This window comes from Kogia breviceps, chromosome 12 (genome assembly GCF_026419965.1).
Source record: "Kogia breviceps isolate mKogBre1 chromosome 12, mKogBre1 haplotype 1, whole genome shotgun sequence".
In the NCBI taxonomy this organism is placed as follows: Eukaryota; Metazoa; Chordata; class Mammalia; order Artiodactyla; family Physeteridae; genus Kogia; species Kogia breviceps.
In genome coordinates this window covers 42,141,767-42,161,469 of record NC_081321.1, presented here as the reverse complement: position 1 = coordinate 42,161,469, position 19,703 = coordinate 42,141,767, and the positions used below count along the sequence as shown (strand labels likewise).

The 19,703-nt window shown below is 45.2% G+C and overlaps 1 protein-coding gene across 1 annotated transcript in view; it reads right to left on the bottom strand.

The window, feature by feature from the left end:
- Nucleotides 1-11,252, bottom strand: part of SP1 (Sp1 transcription factor) — a 40,915-nt gene extending 29,663 nt beyond the window's left edge. Inside the window, exons 1-3 of the mRNA XM_059080667.2 lie at nt 10,951-11,252; nt 9,717-9,874; nt 7,888-9,406 (exon numbers count right to left, since the gene is read on the bottom strand). Of these exons, the coding sequence (XP_058936650.1) occupies nt 7,888-9,406; nt 9,717-9,874; nt 10,951-10,957 (1,684 nt within the window). The 5' untranslated portion in view covers nt 10,958-11,252. The remainder of the gene's footprint in view (nt 1-7,887; nt 9,407-9,716; nt 9,875-10,950) is intronic.
- Nucleotides 11,253-19,703: the final 8,451 nt, after the last annotated feature.

The window sequence follows — 19,703 nt, the reverse complement described above, 5'->3', positions numbered from 1 at the left end:
AAAAAAAGCTTAAAATGTAGTTCTAACTGAAGACATAGTATGGAAACGTAGTTTTTAAAAATCTTTGTTTATAAAAGCTAAAAGCAAAGCTACAAAATATACTTCCTCAAAAAATTAAAAACAATTACTTGGGAGTTCCCTCACGTTCCACTGGTTAGGACTTGGCGCTTTCACTGCCGGGGCCCAGGTTCAATCACTGGTCGCAGAACTGAGATCCCCGCAAGCCAAACGGCACGGACAGAAATAAATAAACTTAAAAATTAAAAAAAATTAGAATTACCATATGATCCAGCAATCCTACTTCTGGGTATATATCCAAAAGAACTGAAAGCAGGATCTCAGAGATATTTGCACACCCAAGTTCATAGCCACACTATTCACAATTGCCAAGAGGTCGAAGAGGGGCCTCCCTGGTGGTGCAGTGGTTGAGAGTCCGCCAGCCAATGCAGGGGACACGGGTTCGTGCCCCGGTCCGAGAAGATCCCACAGGCCGTGGAGCGGCTGGGCCCGTGAGCCATGGCCGCTGAGCCTGCGCGTCTGGAGCCTGCGCTCCGCAACGGGAAAGGCCACAACAGTGAGAGGCCCGCGTAACGCAAAAAAAAAAAAAAAAAGAGGTCGAAGAAAGCCAAATGGCCATCACAGATGAAGGGATAAAGAAAATGCAGTATATACATACAATGGAATATTATTCGGCATTAAAAAGGAAGGAAATCCTGTCACATGCTACAATATGGATGAGCTTACAAGACATTATGCTAGATGAAATAAGCTTGTCGCAAAAAGACAAATACCCTATGATTCCACTTACATGAGATATCTAAAGTAGTCAAATTCATAGAAATACAAAGTAGAATAATGGCTGTAAGGGGCTGGGAAGAGGGGGAAATAGGATTTTAATAGGTATAGATAGTGTTTCAGTTTTGTAAGATGAAAAAGTTTTGGAGATCTGTGGCATAACAATGTGAATATACTTAATATCACTGAACCGTACACTTAAAAATGGTTAAGATGGGGCTTCCCTGGTGGTGCAGTGGTTGAGAGTCCGCCTGCCGATGCAGGGGACACGGGTTCATGCCCTGGTCTGGGAAGATCCCACATGCCGCGGAGCGGCTAGGCCCGTGAGCCACACCACGGCCGCTGAGACTGTGTGTCCGGAGCCTGTGCGTCCGGAGCCTGTGCTCCGCAACGGGAGAGGCCACAACAGTGAGAGGCTCGCGTACCACAAAAAAAAAAAAAAAAAAGGTTAAGATGGTACATTTTATGTTATGTGGTTTTAACCACAATTTAAAATAATTATTTTAAAATATCTATATTACTTTTCATTTTTTTTGGTTTTAATCAATTTTTCCTAAAACTACATAAGTGCTAGGGATTTAACAGCAACCAAGCAAGAATATCATTAAGTACATCACAATATATATACAAATCTCTTTCCTCTTTCCATGCATCTTCTTTTAAAAACTTGAGCCAAGGGGCTTCCCTGGTGGCGCAGTGGTTGAGAATCCGCCTGCCGATGCAGGAGACACGGGTTCGTGCCCTGGTCCGGGAAGATCCCACATGCCGCGGAGCAACTGGGCCCGTGAGCCATGGCCGCTGCGCCTGCGCGTCCGGAGCCTGTGCTCCGCAATGGGAGAGGCCACAACAGTGAGAGGCCCGCATACCGCAAAAAAAAAAAAAAAAAAAAAAAAAAAAAAAAAAAAACTTGAGCCAAAATTATAAGTAAAAGTAAAAACAATTAAGTATTAAAGGACATGACAGCATTTTTATTTATTTATTTTAAAAATAAATTTATTTATTTTATTTTTGGCTGCGTTGGGTCTTTGTTGCTGTGCATGGGCTTTTCTCTAGTTGCGGTAAGCGGGGACTACTCTTCATTGTGGTGCATGGGCTTCTCATTGCGGTGGCTTCTCTTGTTGCGGAGCACGGGCTCTGGGCATGCGGGCTCAGTAGTTGTGTCTCGCAGGCTCTAGAGTGCAGGCTCAGTAGTTGTGGTGCACAGGCTTAGTTGCTGCGCGGCATGTGGGATCTTCCAGGACCAGGGCTTGAACTGTGTCCCCTGCACTAGCAGGAGGATTCTCAACCACTGTGCCACCAGGGAAGTCCATGACAGCATTTTTAATTAAAAATAAATAACCTGGGCTTCCCTGGTGGAGCAGTGGTTGAGAGTCCGCCTGCCGATGCAGCGGACACGGGTTCGTGCCCCGATCCGCGAAGATCCCACATGCCGCAGAGCAACTAAGCCTGTGTGCCACAACTACTGAGCCTGTGCTCTACAGCCCATGAGCCACAACTACTGAAGCCCATGCTCTGCAACAAGAAGCCACTGCAATGAGAAGCACATGCACCACAACGAAGAGTAGCCCCCAGTCACCATAACCAGAGAAAGCCCACAGCAACAAAGACCCAACGCAGCCAAAAGTAAACAAATAAGTTTATTTTAAAAAAAGAGAAAGTAGTAGTGTAGTGGAAAGGATACTGATCTGAAGTCAGAAGACCTCTATCATTCTGTATATTTTGTCAGTGACCTTTGGCAAGTCACTGAATCTTTCTACACCTTAGGTTTCCAAAAGGAGGGTATTGGAGGGACTTCCTTGGTAGCACAGTGGATAAGATTCCATGCTCCCAATGCAGGGGGCCTGGGCTCGATCCCTGGTTGGGGAACTAGATGTCACATGCATGCCGCAACTAAGGAGCCCACGAACTGCAGCTAAGGAGCCCGCCTGCTGCAACTAAGACCCAGCACAACCAAATAAATATATTTAAAAAAAAAAAAAAAAAAAAAAAGGAGGGAATTGGAGGGGATCCTCACCCCCCTTCTAAGCAATCCAAACAGGGTAAAGTTAATGAAGAACATATGGAATAATCTGAAATGATCCATCTCAATAGCATTTAACCTTACTTAGATTATTTGCAGCAAATATTTGATTTCCTGTGAAAACTGCTTAAGAATTTTTTTTCAGAGATGTAGATTTTTTGTTTTGTGTTTCTTTTGTTTTGGCCTCACCGTGTGGCTTGCAGGATCTCAGTTCCCCGACCAGAGACTGAACCCAGGCCCATAGCAGTGAAAAGAGCCGAGTCCTAACCACTGGTCCACCAGGGAATTCCTTCAGAGATGTAGATTTTTAACTGAGTTCTCTCTTGTAAAGGGCATGTCTTTGTCTTGACCTGGGTATTTAATATTTTAACCCCTTCTTTGAAATCATTAAATTATTATTTATTTTGCACACAGATATAGGGTGAGAAGGATTCATAGTAAATTAGACAGGCACGCCCAACGTGTCAAACAAGTTATACTATGCAGTTTCCATAAGCCACTCAGAGTTTAAAACACTGGAGTGAGGGACTTCCCTGGTGGTCCAGTGGTTAAGACTCCATGCTCCCAGTGCAGGGGGCCCAAGTTCGATCTCTGGTCAGGGAACTAGATCCCGCATACATGCCGCAACTAAAGATCCTGCACACCACAACAGAGGTCCCGCATGCCGCAACTAAGACCTGGAGCAGCCAAATAAATGCACAAATATTTTTTAAATAAATAAATAAAATTTAAAAACACTGGACGGAAAAGTATAAATCCAAATTACAGCCCAGATTTGCAACCAACTCTGAAGAAAAAAACTTTCTTCAGAAACTTTTTCAGGGTCTTTTAAGGGGCCCAATTCTTAAAACCTAGAATAGTATTAACAATGTAGTCATAGTGTGGCATATACCTTTTAAATAATGCTTCAGAACACTAGGGCCTGTATGCTAAACGTTACAGAAAGGGATAGTACTATTGTGATATCCCTTCTGTATGAAATATGAATAATATGCCTGTTTTTCAATTGAACAGCAAATTGAAAAATTTCAACTAATTATTATCTATTAATGTTTACAGACACCCAGTCAGTAACTTACAAAGCGTTATGCAATAAAGCTTTTCTACAGATGTGTTCATCTTACATTGAAAACATTTTCAAGGAGGGAAAACAAAACAATCAGAAGCAAGGAATGAGCAGAACTAAATTTTTAGTGCCAACATTTATATGCTACTTTACAAAGTAGAACAATTAAAGGGAAAGGGAGATATGAGAACAGATACTAAATTTTTCTGAAACACTAGGCACCCTTGTGCTCGTTATTTAATTAAGAACTAAAATGGCCACATTACACAATGCAACAGGATTTAACAATGACGTCATTGACAGAAAGCCACTGGAATGAATAAATAGGAGCAATTGAAAAGGTCTCAAGACTGCCTTCTCAGTCTTTTCAAATCAATCAAGGCACCTAGGTTTTAAAGGAGACCTTTTCTACTTGAACTGAACTTGTTTAAAAAGCACTTAAAAAATCACACTAAGAATCAAATATAATATTAGATACAACAAATGATGCAGAAACATTTTATATTTGATAAAAGTATATTATTTTAAAATAGAAAATTCTCTTGTATGACCTTTTGCACTAGAATGTTAATTTTGAACACATTTAAATCATCTAAACCTACTTATCACTAATGTTCAAATGAACTAGTCTAAAATACAACTCTCTTAACAAATTAGGTCTCAGCAATCTGACCCCTAGTTTAGCGACACTTGGCAAACCAACTCTGGTATCGCATTCAACTTAACTTCTAAGAGGAGACATTTTCCTGACCCCGATAAAACTGAGCAGATGTGAAATTTTTATTTTTAGTGCCTGAAATTTGCTTCTTGAGTGAATTATAGCCATCAAGGAAATGTGCTCTTTTCTCTTGCCAAAGCCCATCCCTGCACTCTTTATTAGGCAGGACTCCCACAAAGTCATCCAAACTAAGTCTTTCAAAACCAGGCCCCTCCTCAACCTGGGGGGAAGAGTTTTCTGGATTTAGCAGTGGCTGAGAAAAAAATCTGAAGCTTTAAGCTTAAAAAAAAAAAAAAAAAATCTATGAGCGTATGACTACAAAATGAAAGGGAAAAGGGTGCTGATAAAGGGGAAAGGGTGTTGATTAAAAAAAAAAAAAAAGCTTTTAACCTAAAAAACAACAAAAAATAAGAGCCCATAGATCATTTCACTGCCTGGAAACTAAACTCAGTTTACTGGGTGGTCCCTTCTTCACTACCACCCACCAGGGGCAGAGCTGTGAAAAACAGGAATACAGAGACAGCGGGCTTATTTGGTTCTAAGTTTGTGCCTTTGCCTGTATATTCAAGCAAACAAACATAGTGAAAGTCAAAATGAGAGCTTAGAAGATTTTTAAACGTTACTTTTTAAAACTAATAAATGTGGGAATTCCCTGGCAGTCCAGTAGTTGGGATTCATGGCCTCCACTGCCGGGGGTGGGGTGGGAATGGGTTCCTTAGATCCCTGGTTAGGTAACTAGGATCCCACAAGCTGTGCAGTGTGGCCAAAAAAAAAAAAAAAAAAGAGAAAGAAAAGTAAACATACTAAGCTGCAGTCTTCCACAACCATGTAATAATAATGTCTCATTTTGCAGAATGCTATCTACCTACCTCTCTGTATCTTACAACATGATTTCATATCCAAAGCTCTTTCCACTACATCATACTGCCAAGAGGTTGAGTTTTTCTAATAAAATAACTATATACCAGAAAAACCATATATCAGAAATAACTATATATGAGACACTTTGTAGCAGCCACACAACAGCTAAGGAGCACTAAGCTTCCAGGAAATGACTTTATTATCTTTCGTTAAGGCTGAAGTCAGATCAATTGAAGGGGAAAAAATTGTTGCACAAGTATGACTAACCAGAAAGGAAGAAACATGTATCTTCAGAAACCACTATTAATAAAGCAATCTCAACTCTCACAAAACGGCCTTTCAGAGCCTCATTCTCTCCTTAGTGAATGTCAAACTGCTGCTACCTTACAAAAAGGCATGCATTTTCTAGAGTTCAGAGACCATCAATAACAGCTAGGTCGGTAGTCCTATCTTACGCCATAATAAATGGCAGACTTCCCCAGAGCATGATTTAGCAATGAAAGTGTCTCAGAACTGTTCCTTAGAGCTGAAGCTATAAACCGTTTAAAAATTGCAAGGATCTAAATTATTACTAACTAGAACAATCTCAGTTTTGCTTTCCTTTGAAGAGCAAAACTACTGAATACAACAACCTAAGAGCAAACAAACACACAAATGTAGATTATCCAGAAAGTGTCTAATTTTCCAGGCTGTTGGGTTCAGTTTTTATTAAACTTTTCCCATTTCTACTCCCATAATTTTTAGCCTATAAAACACTTGCCAGCTCTAGAGCCTTAAATTTCAAAGTAATAAAAATATCTTTTCCGAAACATTTTAAACAGTCTAAAGGATTTCTCATGTCCCAAGTTAAAACTAACAGGTAATGAATGCCCCAGACTAGAACTAACAGCAAGTAGTCTCATCACTTAAGTGCTTCCCAGTATCTCAAAGTACTCATCTAGAAAATAAGGCAGTTGTATGAGATGATTTTCTCAGGTCCCTTCCAGCTCCTTCTATTCCAAGATCTCCAATTCACTAAGAAAATTACTGTCTGTTAAAGGCTCAAAATGTACTAATTTTAAACACACTACAAGACTGTAAGAAAGTAGGAAACTTGAGCAGACCTCCCCAGCACAGATTTTCCTAAACTGCAAGAGGCAGGAAATATGGTTGCCTATTTGTTATCCTCTGTTACATAAGAACCAGTCTAAACGGAATGAGAACTCTATAATAAAAATAAATAGTTAATAAACCCACACATATTCCAACAGAAGTAGAAGTTTGGTGGCATTAAACTATTTCCGATCATAACTTGTATATACCATACCAGAATATAAAAATGTGTATGTATCCTAATGTGCTTTATTAAAGATTAGCTCCATCACCATGGAATTTAAAATGATAAATTCTAAATAAACTAACTTTCACCTTTTTAAATAAATGTTTTAAATTTCAAATTAACCAATACTAGTGAACATAGTTCAAAATAAATGACTGAATAGTAGCATCAACTGATTCAACATACATTCCAATATATACCTCTTCCCTGACGACTCTTTCCCCTTCAAAGTTCTCCTTATTCCCAACTCCTCTAAGCTCCACCTCCCCAATTCCATTCTGGGCCCCACTCCCTTTCTCGCCCCTCCCTTCTCAACCACACACTACTTTCAAAGCAGACTAGGAAGTGGCTCTCTAATCTAGGAAGTATCAGAATCACCTAGGAAGCCTAAGAAACAAAAAATAAATTAATTTTTTAAAAAAAGAATCACCTATGAAGCTTATTAAAAATACACACAAGTACTTTCAAGGTAAGTAGGAGTTGAAAAAATTAAACCTTGCTTGCTCAGAGGGTACACTCTTCTGGTTAACTAAAGATTAACCAGGGAACTTATTTTGTTGAAAAGTCCTTTGGAATCCATCACTTTTCCCTTGCTTACAGTTCACGAGAAGTATCTGATGATTTAATAACTGCCCTACAAATAGGTTAAGTTTATAATCAATTCCTATCCCGCAGGGGTGAGCCCTCAGGCCAAATAAAGCCCTCAAGGTAAGAATGGTTTTATATTTTTTAAGTGTTGCAAAAACCAAACAAAAAAGTACATGTAACTGAAACCACATGTGGCCCACAAGGCCTAAAATATTTACTGTCTGGCCCTTTACAGAAAAAGTTTGCCGACCCTTGCTCCGTAGCACCAAAGGCACTGAAAGTACAGAGACCCCAGGGACATTGCCCAGAAGGACTCCTTTCTCATCAGATTAACTAAGGAAAAAAAAAAAAAGGTTCCATTAAATCAGTTCCAAATGACTTAGAATCATTGCTATTTCTCTAATTGACTTGCCCTCAAGAAAGTGTTACCCTCAAAAGGTTCTACTCCCTTCTTTAGACTCAAGTTTCAGCTGGGATGCTAGGTAGCTCTGGAGATAAATACAAAAGATTTCAAGTCTTACCTGAGGCATTTGCTATAGCCAAGGGCAGGCTTGGAAGCTGGTGCACCTGGATTCCTGAAGCACCCAATGCACTGAGGTTAATGGTCTGGAGGCCAGGCATGGAGGAGAGTTGAGCAGCATTCACAGTGACTGTGCCGGCAGGGATGGAGGCAGCTGAGGCAATAGGTGTAAGGGTGGTACTGCTGCTGCTGGTCTGCCCCAAGGAAACACCCTGCATTGGGGCCAAGGTGATTGTCTGGGCCTGTGGGTTCTGAACTTGGAGGTTCTGCAGCTGAAGAGTCTGCCAACTGACCTGTCCATTGGGCCCCACTGTTGGTGTCCGGATGATGATAGGGCCAGAGTTTGGAACTGCCTGAAGCTGAAGGTTCTGGAGGGTTTCCTGGGAGATAGCTTGAGTTGTAAAGGTCTGCCCTGACAGTGGGGCTGTTTGGAGGGCCTGGAGGGCCTGTCCCCCTTGAACTAGTTGAGGCTGGATGAGAATTTGTTGTTGTTGTTGCTGCGTCTGCTGGTTTTGCTCTCCCTCTTTTTGTTGACTTGCTTGCAGTGAGCCTCCAGATGTCTGGTTCTGCTGGATGTTCAGAGCATCAGATCCCTGCAGCCCACTGACCCTCTGTGGTGTCTGGCTTTGAGAGTTGGTCCCTGCTGATCCGCTGGTGGTAAAGTTCATAATTCCCATGTTGCTGGTGGTAGTAGTTGTTGAGTAGCTATTGGCATTGGTGAAAAAGGAGCTGGAACTGGCTTGTGATGATACCAAACTGGCAGAACTGATGGCAGTCCCTGAGGTGACAGGCTGTGAGCCACTCTCCTGGGATCCAGAGCTGCTGATCGTGACTGCCTGAGAGCTAGGAGTCAAAGTAGCTGCAGAAACGCTGTTGACAGGTAGCAAGGTAATATTCCCATTCAGGGCCACTGGTACATTGGTCACATACTGAGTCTGTCCTGAGAGTACATTATTAGCCAGGCCTTGGAGGGGGACAGCCTGCTGGAGTAGGTTTGGCATAGCAGCAATGATGTTGCCTCCACTTCCTCGATTTGTGATGATCTGTTGGTTTGCACCTGGTATGATCTGTATCTGACCTGAACCATCCTGCTGCACTTGGGCGCCAGTGGCAGCAAATTGCAGCTGTTGCCCATCAACGGTCTGGAACTGTGGGATTACTTGATACTGAATGTTAGGCATCACTCCAGGCAGTCCTGTCAGGACTTGCTGGTTCTGTAGGTTGGAGGTGGCAGCCACAACATACTGCCCACCAGAGACCGTGCGATTCTTGGAAGACTCACTGCCATTGTTGCCATTGGTACTGCTGCCACTCTGTTCCTTCGAGGTAGGGGTAGCCCCAGAGGAGGAAGAGATGATCTGCCAGCCATTGGCACCCTGGGAAAGTTGTGTGGCTGTGAGGTCAAGCTCACCTGTGCCCCCTGACTGGTTTGGGCCCTGGGAGTTGTTGCTGTTTTCATTGGGTGACTCAATTCTGCTGCAAGTTGCTGCCAGCAGGGCCAAAGGGGATGGCTGGGATTCCTGGCCAGAAATAAAGGAGAGGAAAGGAGTTACTTTAGTGACACCCATCTGCCAGCCCAGGGGGTAGTACACAAAATATAAACAGCAAAACAGTGCAAAGAAGAAAAAAAAAAAAAGCTGACTTATCTATATTGCTGAAATTCTCATTTGGGGGGATCTCCAAGCTACTTGTCTCTCTGTGCTTACTTCCCTATCTATAAATAAAAGTTCAGCCCTTTCTTAAAAATCTTCCTATGAAAAGTAAGACAATCATCTACGAATATTTACATCCCCTCAACACCTTCCCCACTCTGTCCAGATCATCACTTACCTGCCCTCCTCCTCCTCCACCGCTGCTGCTACTGCCTGTGCTGCTGCTTCGAGCCTGAGAAAAGGCACCACCACCATTACCATTGCCCCCATTATTGCCACCAACTCCTTTTTCAATCTTCACCACAGCTGTCATTTCATCCATGGAGTGATCTTGGTCTAAAAAGAATTTAAAAATAACTTAAAGTTGGAGAAAGGAAAAGGGTAAAGTGAGGAAGGGTAAAGGAGGCTGTGATGAAACAGAAATGACTAACAGGAAGGTGAAAGGCGCCGGTACTAAGAAGAAAAAAAAAAAAAGATTGGGAGAGAAGGAACAGTTGTAGGACCAGTAGGATGTGAACTAGGCTAGGTGGTGCCAAAACTGGACCTCAGCTCTCCCTTGCACAAAATTAAATTCAGAAAACACTGAAAAGGCGCTTTTGATATAGGAAATGTGAAGGTCGGTGGGCATGTTGAAAGAATTTAAAAGTATCCTGGGGAAAAAAAGGATAGGTAAGGCACAAAACAACATGTGGGTGGATGGAAAGCTTGCTAAAAGTAGGGTCAAAGGAGACAGAGAAAAAGAAAAATTCAAGTGTAAAAAGTAACAAAAGGAAAGGAAGAGAAAGGGGAAAAGAACAGATACAAAGTTTGAGTGAGGAAACATCTGTGAATACTAGTAAGGGGCTAAAGAGGTCCAGGGGTTAGAAATCAGGCGTTTCGGGGCGGCTACAGGGCGGGCCCTAGAGCGAAAGGGCGGTTTCGGGGTGAGGGGCGTGGAAAGGGCGGGACGGTAGGGGGGGAGGGGTAATTCGCGGGGGGGAGGGGTAATCTACGGCCGGGGGGTGGGGGAGGGCCTTGGGGCCGGCGGCGACCAGAGGGCGGACCAGGGAGGCGGTTGGCCCGGGCGGGGCCTGCACTGCTCGGGCCGCCCCCGCGGCTCCAGCCCCCGGCAGGAGGAGCCTCAGGCGGGCGGCCGAGTAGTGGGGGGTAAGGCCCGTCCCCCGTGGCCGGGGCGGGCAGGGGGCGGGCGAGGCCACGCTGCCCCCTCCCCCGGGGCGGGTGGCCCATCCCCCTCCTCCGCGGAGGCCCCGCCACTGCCCCTTCTCCCTCCCTTCCCTCCGCCCCGGGCGGGACCAAGGCCGCCGCCGCCGCCTCCCGCCCGTCCCCCCTACGGCGGGGACCGCCCGGTCGGCCCTCGCGCGCGCCCCCTCACTCCCCTCCCACCCCTAAGCTTGGAGTGGACTCATCCTTACCGCTCATGGTGGCAGCCGAGGGACGAGCTCAAGGGGGTCCTGTCCGGGGGGGTTGGGGGGGGCCAGGAAAAACGCGGACGCTGACGAGGCAAGCGAACCCGGACCGGACAGGGAGGGGGGGGGTAAGGAGGAGGGAGCAGCGCGCCACAAGCCTGGCCTAGGCCCCGCCCCTTCACTGCTGCCCCGCCCAATGAGGGAGGGAGAAAGGAGGGCGTTGCAGAAGAAAGACGGGTAGATTGCCCAATGGTAAGACTCGCTTGCACTCTTAAGGCGTGCAAGACAAAGTTGCGTGCGAGGTGTCCGCCCAAAAAGAGCGCCCTCTCAGTTTTAAAGGCCAATGAAAGACGCAGGAAGTGAAGGTGGGCGGGAACTAGAGGTGATAGGCTTGAAAAGGAGCCAGTCAACTGCCAGGCGGGCTCCCTGAGAGGTAGGGATAGGAAGAGCTTTCATTGGAATGACAGAAGAACAACCAACCAGAACCCTAGACGTGCCTGGGCAAAGTCCTGGTGGGAGGAGGTAAGAAGTAGACAGGAATGGGATAGGATGAAACTGATCAAAACCAGTCAGAAATCAGGCGGGCAGCCAGGAAAGTTATGATTGGATTAACACTGAAAAGAGACACGATAGGACGCAAGTTGACGTGAATAAAAGCCAATTGAACGCCGCGTGAGCTCTGAGGTCAGGAACCTGGAGTGGGCAGAGGAGAAGTGGCGTCTCCCTCAGTCATTCAGTCCAATGAGGCGGCGGGGGAAGCCTGGCACCGCCTCCAATGTAACCAATGGGCGTTACTAGAGCCGGGAGGGAACAGGGCTGTGCCAGGAGGAGTCCGTCGCCATTTTGGCTCTCCTCAGGGAACGTCTTCACCGTGATTAGGAAGCAACGCTTCAGCGGAACCGTGCAGCTCAACAAGTGTCAGGGCCGAGCTACTCGGCACGTAGGTCTGCCTTGACACCAGGGCTCGTTTGAGTCTTGATGTAACCGCTCTTAAAAGTACTTCTCGGGCTTCCCTGGTGGCGCAGTGGTTGAGAGTCCGCCTGCCGATGCAGGGGAGACGGGTTCGTGCCCCGGTCCAGGAAGATCCCACATGCCGCGGAGCAGCTAGGCCCGTGAGCCATGGCCACTGAGCCTGCGAGTCTGCGCTCCGCAACAGGAGAGGCCACAACAGTGAGAGGCCCGCGTACCACAAAAAAAAAAAAAAAAAAAAAAAAAAAAAGTACTTCTCAAGTCTCACTCTCATCCGGGTGGGCGGACAGGCAAGCGGATGCCTCTGAATGTGGTGTAAGCCCTGTAGATACAAGCGCAACGAGATCTGGCGAGGGTGTTCACACATTCAGTTAATAATGTGCTGACCAATTTGAACCGTCTTTGTGACTGCAGCAAACGCCATTTTATTAAATTCCCCCCGGACAGAGATGCTAGCATGTTGGAGAACTTCCCAGAGTCAAGATTCTGTAAGCCACTTCTCCCCCGCCCCCTTTAATTGTAAATACAGTCTAAGCAAAAAGCAAGCTAGCAAGATAGTTCCTGCTTTTTGCAACTACAAAGGTTAAAGGAGATTTTTCCTGAGACACCTGAATTTCTGGTCTCCCATTCTGCCTCTCCTGTATCCTAGTTTTGGTGGAGGCAGCCTGGGTGGTTTGTCAATAACATGACAAGGTCATTCTCCTTCTCACTTGTGTGTTACATGCTGGCACTTCATTATCTGCAATTCAGCACTTGATAGTGTCACATTTTGAAGTCTGGATTCCCCCAAAATTGAGACCTCTTGCTGCTTTGGGCAAGGCCTGAAGGTGAAAGCCTATAGAGTTAGGTGCCCAGGTCAGCTAGGCATCTTGCATTCCTTATGTCATTTTCATAAGGAAGATATTAGTATTAGAGGGGTTTTTTTAAAAATATATTATGTATTTTATAAGTGAAGAAATTGAGGCTGGGAAGTAACTTGCCCAAGATCACAAAGCTAATGAGTGGTACTGCCAGATTCCAACCCAGAATAGTCCCACAAAAAGTCTTCTATAAATTCTTAAATGAATAAAGCAATGCCTTGTATAACCATTTATAAAAATGGGCTTAATAAAAAAAATACTTTTTAAAATTTTTGGCCACACCCCACTGCACGTGAGATCTTAGTTCCCTGACCAGAGATTGAACATGCACACCCTGCATTGGAAGGCGGAGTCTTAACCAATGGATGGACAGGGAAGTCCCAAATTTATTTAGTTTTAAAAAAGCTTTTTATTGTTACCTTCTAACTCCCGAAAAAAATCCTGCCCATACTTCCAGGACAGCTCAAATGGTATCGTACTCTTATAAAACGTCACATTTCCATTAATAGCATTTCTCCCTAGGTCAAAGTTTCTCAAAATATAATATCAGTGTCTTTATCCGTATCCTCTGGACTGCTTTTTTAAAAAGGTGGATTCCTAGACCCCATCTCAGACCTAATAAATGAGATTCTCTGGGGTGGGTCATGAGAATATGCATTCTTAAATAGCTCTTTCAGGTGATTAGTCCCTAAATCAGAGTTTAAGAAACACTAAGGGAAGAAACTGGAGAGAAGAAACTTCCAGAAGGAAAGAAACTTCCTGGAGGGAAGAAGCTGTATTACTCATCTTTGTAAACCAAGCTCTGGAGAGTCCAACAGCTGTTTAGTGTATTTAGCAAAGGACCACACCCAAACTTGCTGGGGGGGAGGGAGGAGGAACTAACACTGTGGAGCAGCCCTCTGAACTTTTCACGTGCCGTTGTCTAATCCTTTCAACCAATTTAAGAAATTATCATCCTCTTCTACAGATGAGAAACCTGAGGCTCAGATACTTCAGTTAAATTATGACTGTTTTGTTTAGTTCCAATGCTTGTGTTTTTTCCAACAATTCTAAGCTAGTCTAAGCCTGAAATGGGGACTAGGGTTTGATTTTATTCCACGTAGTGAGAAAAAAGGCCTAGATTTAGACTCAGAAATTCAAGAGCCACCATCCTTTTCACAATGCTCTCTCCTTGCTTCTCCAGGACAAGACAGAATTCAGATCCTGGCTAGTGAGGGATGTCCTCAACATAAGCTTGTTTATTGATAGTTCCTGAGAGCATATGGACATGATCCATCTTGTCCAATTCATCTGTGAAAACCTGAACAAAGTTTCTTTTTTCTTATTTATTTATTTATTTATTTTTGGCTGCGTTGGGTCTTCGTTGCTGTGCGCAGGCTTTCTCTAGTTGCGGCAAGCGGGGGTTACTCTTTGTTGCGGTGCATGGGCTTCTCATCGTGGTGGCTTCTCTTGTTGTGGAGTACAGGGTCTAGGCGCGCGAGCTTCAGTAGTGTGGCTCGAAGGCTCTAGAGTGCAGGCTCAGTAGCTGTGGTGCGTGGGCTTAGTTGCTCCGCGGCATGTGGGATCTTCCCGGACCAGGGCTTGAACCGTGGGCGGATTCTTAACCACTGCACCACCAGGGAAGTCCCCATAACTCTTATCTTTGATAAGAACGAATTCTAATACTTCTAATACTTCCCCCAGCTATTGAACTCACTCTGTCCACCATGCTCTTTTTACATACATCCATTAGAGGTATTTAAATATCACATCTCCTCCAATCAGACAAAGCAGTCTGAGGGCGGGGATGATGCCTTTTCACTTTGTATCCTCAAGGCCTGGGATACAGTTGACACCCAGTAAATACTTGATAAATGGAAGGGGAAGCCTAGTCCCCAAAATCCTGAATAGGTCTCCAGATATTACAATGCCATGGATTGATTCTCAGCCTTTGGTTGGTTGCCTTTTACAAGTTAAAACTGATTTTGAAGCTGCTCTTTGATTCTAGCAATTTCCGACTTAGCAATCTGGTAACAGGAACGTTTTACAAACTAAAATACACAAATGATTCAAAATTCTCCTTTTATACCATCATTGTAACCTCCCTCTCAGTAAGTTTTCAACTACAGCTGTTAAGAACAAAACACACTGACTAAAATTTCATTTACCTGTCTTACCTTCTCTAGGATAAAGGAGTGTAGGAAAGAAAAATAGTCCCTGACAAGAAATAAAGTCTCAACGGTCTTATAAACCTTTACGTTCTAGCTCTCTGAACAGGAAAACAAGCCTAGATATTTCACATCATGCACGCTCAGGTCATTTGCAAGGCAGTGGTGACTTGGACAAGCTAAAAGGATCATCACAACACGCCCTTCAGTCTTTTCAGGACCCTGCAAAGGCAAGTAACTAAGAAAAGAACTCTAACAAAACAGGGTTTCTTTCTGTTTGAGAAGCCCAGAATCTGTTGATGAAAAATCCGGGACAGACTACAGATATTCTTTACTATTATTATTATTATTTAAAATGACTCATTCTGCATCTTTGCTGGCTTTGTTTCCTTATCTGAGATGCATCATGGTTCATCCCCACCTAGACTCTTCCTGGTACTAGGAAGTCCTTTGTCCAGTCCGGCAACTAGTAGGTGGCTCTGGTGGTCTTGATGGCCCTGGATGAGGAAGAAAGGCTGGGGGAATGGGAGAGGGGTTTTTTGTCTGAGAGTTGGGAGGCATAGTCAAGAACACAATTTAGTTATTGTTGGAGCTGAACTCTGGCCCAAGCTTCTGGAATATTCTTTTCTGAAGAAGACTGCAAGAAGACAGGCCTGACTGTAAACCCAGCTGATGGTCCCTGCAGCTTGAAGACCCTTTGGCAAATAAAAGCAGAGGTGGTTTCAGGCATGGTGGGAAAGAGGAATAGAAACTGCTGAGAGACATGATCCATCTGCATTCTTGACAGCTAGAGGAGGCAAGCTGGAGTCACCAGGGAGGCTCAGAGAGGAGCCTGGACCCCACAGTGAACAAGTAGAGAGCTTCACTGAACATTTAAATCTGACCCCTAGGGACTCCAGCTTAAAACAAACACATAATCAAAACATTTCCCTCCCTCAAATATCCAACCCCCTCAGGCTCCTCAGCTCACCAGACCTGGAAGGAAGCCTGTGCTTACTGCCAAGTTACCCTCACCAGTCACCCCCATCACCACCGCCACCCGGACCTCTGCACCCCCAGGGTGACTGGGGTACTGCCTGGCAGTTCAGCATTAAAAACAAACCAAAACGAAAGTTCCTCTTTTAACCAAAAATGAAGCAGTTTCCTTTTCTCCTTCCTCTCCTGGGGAAGAAGCCCTGAGACCCCTCCAGAGTCCAGAGCTGAGAGCTGCACCACCCCCAGCTTCCCACTCCCAGAAAGGAGAATGGCTCCAACTGGTTCAACAGGTCTATAAAAAGGACCTGCTCTGCCCGGGCACCCACAGCAAAGGCTGGAGGAGGAAAGGGGAGGGGACCGGAGGGGCGCCGGCGGGGGCTGGCCCGGTTTCCCCCTCTCACGGTACTGGGGCCACCCTGAGGGCGGGCAGAGGGCCGGGCTGGGGGTGGAGGGAGCTGGATTCATAAACAAACCCGCCTGGGCCACGAGGTGCCCAGAGGAGTGGGGTGGGGTTTGCGGGCGTCTCAGGCCCAGCTGGGACACTGGTGTGGGCCGGGCCGAGGCCTCTCCACCCCCAGTTTCCGGCTAGTGGTGGACCAGCTGGCTCTCCCCAAGCTCATACCCCTCCTTCCTGCTTTGCCCGCCCTCCCTCCCTTGAGCCCGAAAAGCCAGCTGAAGTTCGTAGAGGCCTGACACCTGACTTCTCTCTTCTCCCGGAAGTTTTCACTGTTCCCCCAGGAGAGTGGGTGGTTCCTGCGGGGGAAAGGCCCTGGAACACCATGTTCATACCTTCTTGAGGTGCCCAGGGAGATGGTGGAGAGAGCAGGCGCTTCACAGGCTTTTGCCTCCAAGAGAGGTTTTCCCACCGCTGCACTGAGGCTGATGCCCAGCCTAGAGGTAACCCTTACCGCGGCCTGCCTTCTCTCTGCTTTCCCCTCCCCCACCACTGTAGGTGATCAGAGGTGCCTGGACAAAAGTCCCTGGGCGTCTTCCAGGAAGAACTTACCTTCAGCCACTCACAAGACTAGTAACTAATACTTGTAGATAGTATAGTGTCTCTTTCTTACTGATTGGGAAATAAATTTAGAACTTGAGAAGTGTGTCCAGCCAAGGTCTCAAGGCAGAGGTAGGTGGGACTCCGTGATGCCAATTCTACTCCAACATTTCCGAAAGTGTGGTGGCATTGAACATTTCTGTATGTGTTCTTTTAATAAATTTTTATTTTATTATTTTTTATACATTTATTTTATTTATTTATTTTTGGCTGCAGGTCTTCATTGCCGTGTGCAGGCTTTCTCTAGTTGCGGTGAGCGGGGGCTACTCCTCGTTGTGGTGCGCGGGCTTCTCATTGCAGTGGCTTCTCTTGTCGCGGAGCACGGGCTCCAGACACCAGGCTTCAGTAGTTGTGGCATGCAGGCTCAGTAGTTGTGGCGCACAGGCTTAGTTGCTCTGCGGCATGTGGGATCTTCCCAGACCAGGGATTGAACCCATGTTCCCTGCACTGGCAGGTGGATTCTTAACTATTGCGCCACCAGGGAAGTCCCTAATAAATTTTTAGGAAGAAATTGGACTACATACCAAACCTATCATTTCACAGGTGTTATTGTTAGGGTGAAGAAAAAAGTAATGGTATAGGGACTTCCCTGGTGGTCCAGTGGTTAAGACTCTGCATTCCCAATGCAGGGGGCCCGGGTATGATCCCTGGTCAGGGAACTAGATCCCGCATGCCGCAAGGAAGATCCCGTACTTGGCAATAAAGATCCCGCATGCCACAACTAAGACCTGGCACAGCCAAATAAATAAATATTAAATTTTAAAAAGTAATGGTATATTATGGAACAAGGGGAGCCTGATTGTGGTAAAAATAGGAAGGTGGAGTGTGATGGATGGACCTAGAAATTATCATGCTAAGTGGAATAAGTCAAACAGAGAAAGACAAATATCATATGATATCACTTGTATGTGGAATCTAAAAAAAATGATATAAATGAACTTATTTACAAAACAGAAATAGACTCACAGACATAGAAAACAAACTATAGTTACCAAAAGGGATAGTAGGTGAGTGGAGGTGGTGAGGATAAATTAGGAGTTTGGGATTAACATATACACACTGCTATATATAAAATAGGTAAATAACAAGGACCTACTGTATAGCACAGGGAACTATACTCAATATCTTTTAATAACCTATAATGGAAAAGAATCTGAAAAAGAATATATATATATAACAGAATCACTTTGCTGTACACTTGAAACTAACACAACATTGTATATTAACTAGACTTCAATAAAAAATTTTTAAAAAGAAAGAGAAGGTGGAGTGTGAATGACTGAAGCTGGGGAAATATATGGTAACATCCTGATCTCACCATCTTACATGCAGCCATTTCTAAGAAAGATGAGGGAGAAGGAGGATTCTTCAGTGAGGAGCTAGTCCAGATGACCCACAAGCCTTCTTCTAGCACTGACATTCTAAAGTTTAAGATCAATCAAAGAGTATTTAAGGCAGAAACTGGAAGCCAGAGGACAAGAAAAATTGAGCCAGCAGAGTCAGGAATTTTCTCTGAGCCTCACCACCATCAGGCCACCCGCCGAAGGTCCCAGATTGGAAGAGGAAGGCTTCCTGGTCTCCATGGTGGAGAGTACAGGACACGGTGAATAGGTCTTGAAATGGTTTGTCTCCCCCCAGTCCTGGGGAATTTTCCCTGGTTAGGCTCCTCATTCCTACAAGGTGCACACAGCAGGGCTGAAAGGAGGCACTGCTGCTGGTGTGGTATCTCTGTCCCAGGACACTCTGCTCAATCCTGTCAAAGGACTGAGCCAGTCCAAGCTGCCAACATCAAGCTGATGCTTCTCTGAGTGCCTTCTCCCTGACCTCAACCCACACCGTGCTGCTAAGGCTAGCAGCCATGGAGGCTGGGGCCCAGTCGGAGCTCAGTCTCCAGGTCCAGAGGTGGTTAACTGCCTAGATCCCCTCAGGCTTAACTTCCTCCAGCAGCTTCAAAAACACAGGACCCCAGACCACCAGCCATGTGCACATATGCAGATATGTGTATTATGTGGCCCTGATATAAGGCAATATGAAGAACACTGCATCACCTAACAAATATCTTTCTGAGAATATGGAACCTGAATCTAAGGAAGTCTTTAGATCTAATCTCCAGTTTCCAGAAAATACGGGGACTGGAGGAACAAGGTAAGTCAAAAAACAAACTAATCAGAAAAATCCAAAAGGTAAGTCATTCTACAGGGTAACTGACTATTTCTTCAACGAGTCAATGGGGGACTTTCCTGGCAGTCCAGTGGTTAAGACTCTACATTTGCAATGCAGGGGGTGAGGGTTTGATCCCTGGTTGGGGAACTAAGATCCCACGTTCTAGGCACGGCCAAAAAAAAAAAGAACAGGTCAGGGCTTCCCTGGTGGTGCAGTGGTTAAGAATCTGCTTGCCAGAAATAGGGACACAGATGTAGAGAACAGACGTATGGACACCAAGGGGGGAAAGTGGTGGGGGGTGGGTGGGAGAGGGTGGTGGGATGAATTGCGAGATTGGGATTGACATGTATATACTAATATGTATAAAATGGATAACTAATAAAAACCTGCTGTATAAAAAAATAAAATAAATTTTAAAAAGATAAAAAATAATCTGCCTGCCAATGCAGGGGACACGGGTTCGAGCCCTGGTCTGGGAAGATCCAACATGCTGCGGAGCAACTAAGCCTGTGTGCCACAGCTACTGAGCCTGCGCTCTAGAGCCATGAGCCACAACTACTGAACCCATGTGCCACAACTACTGAAGCCTGT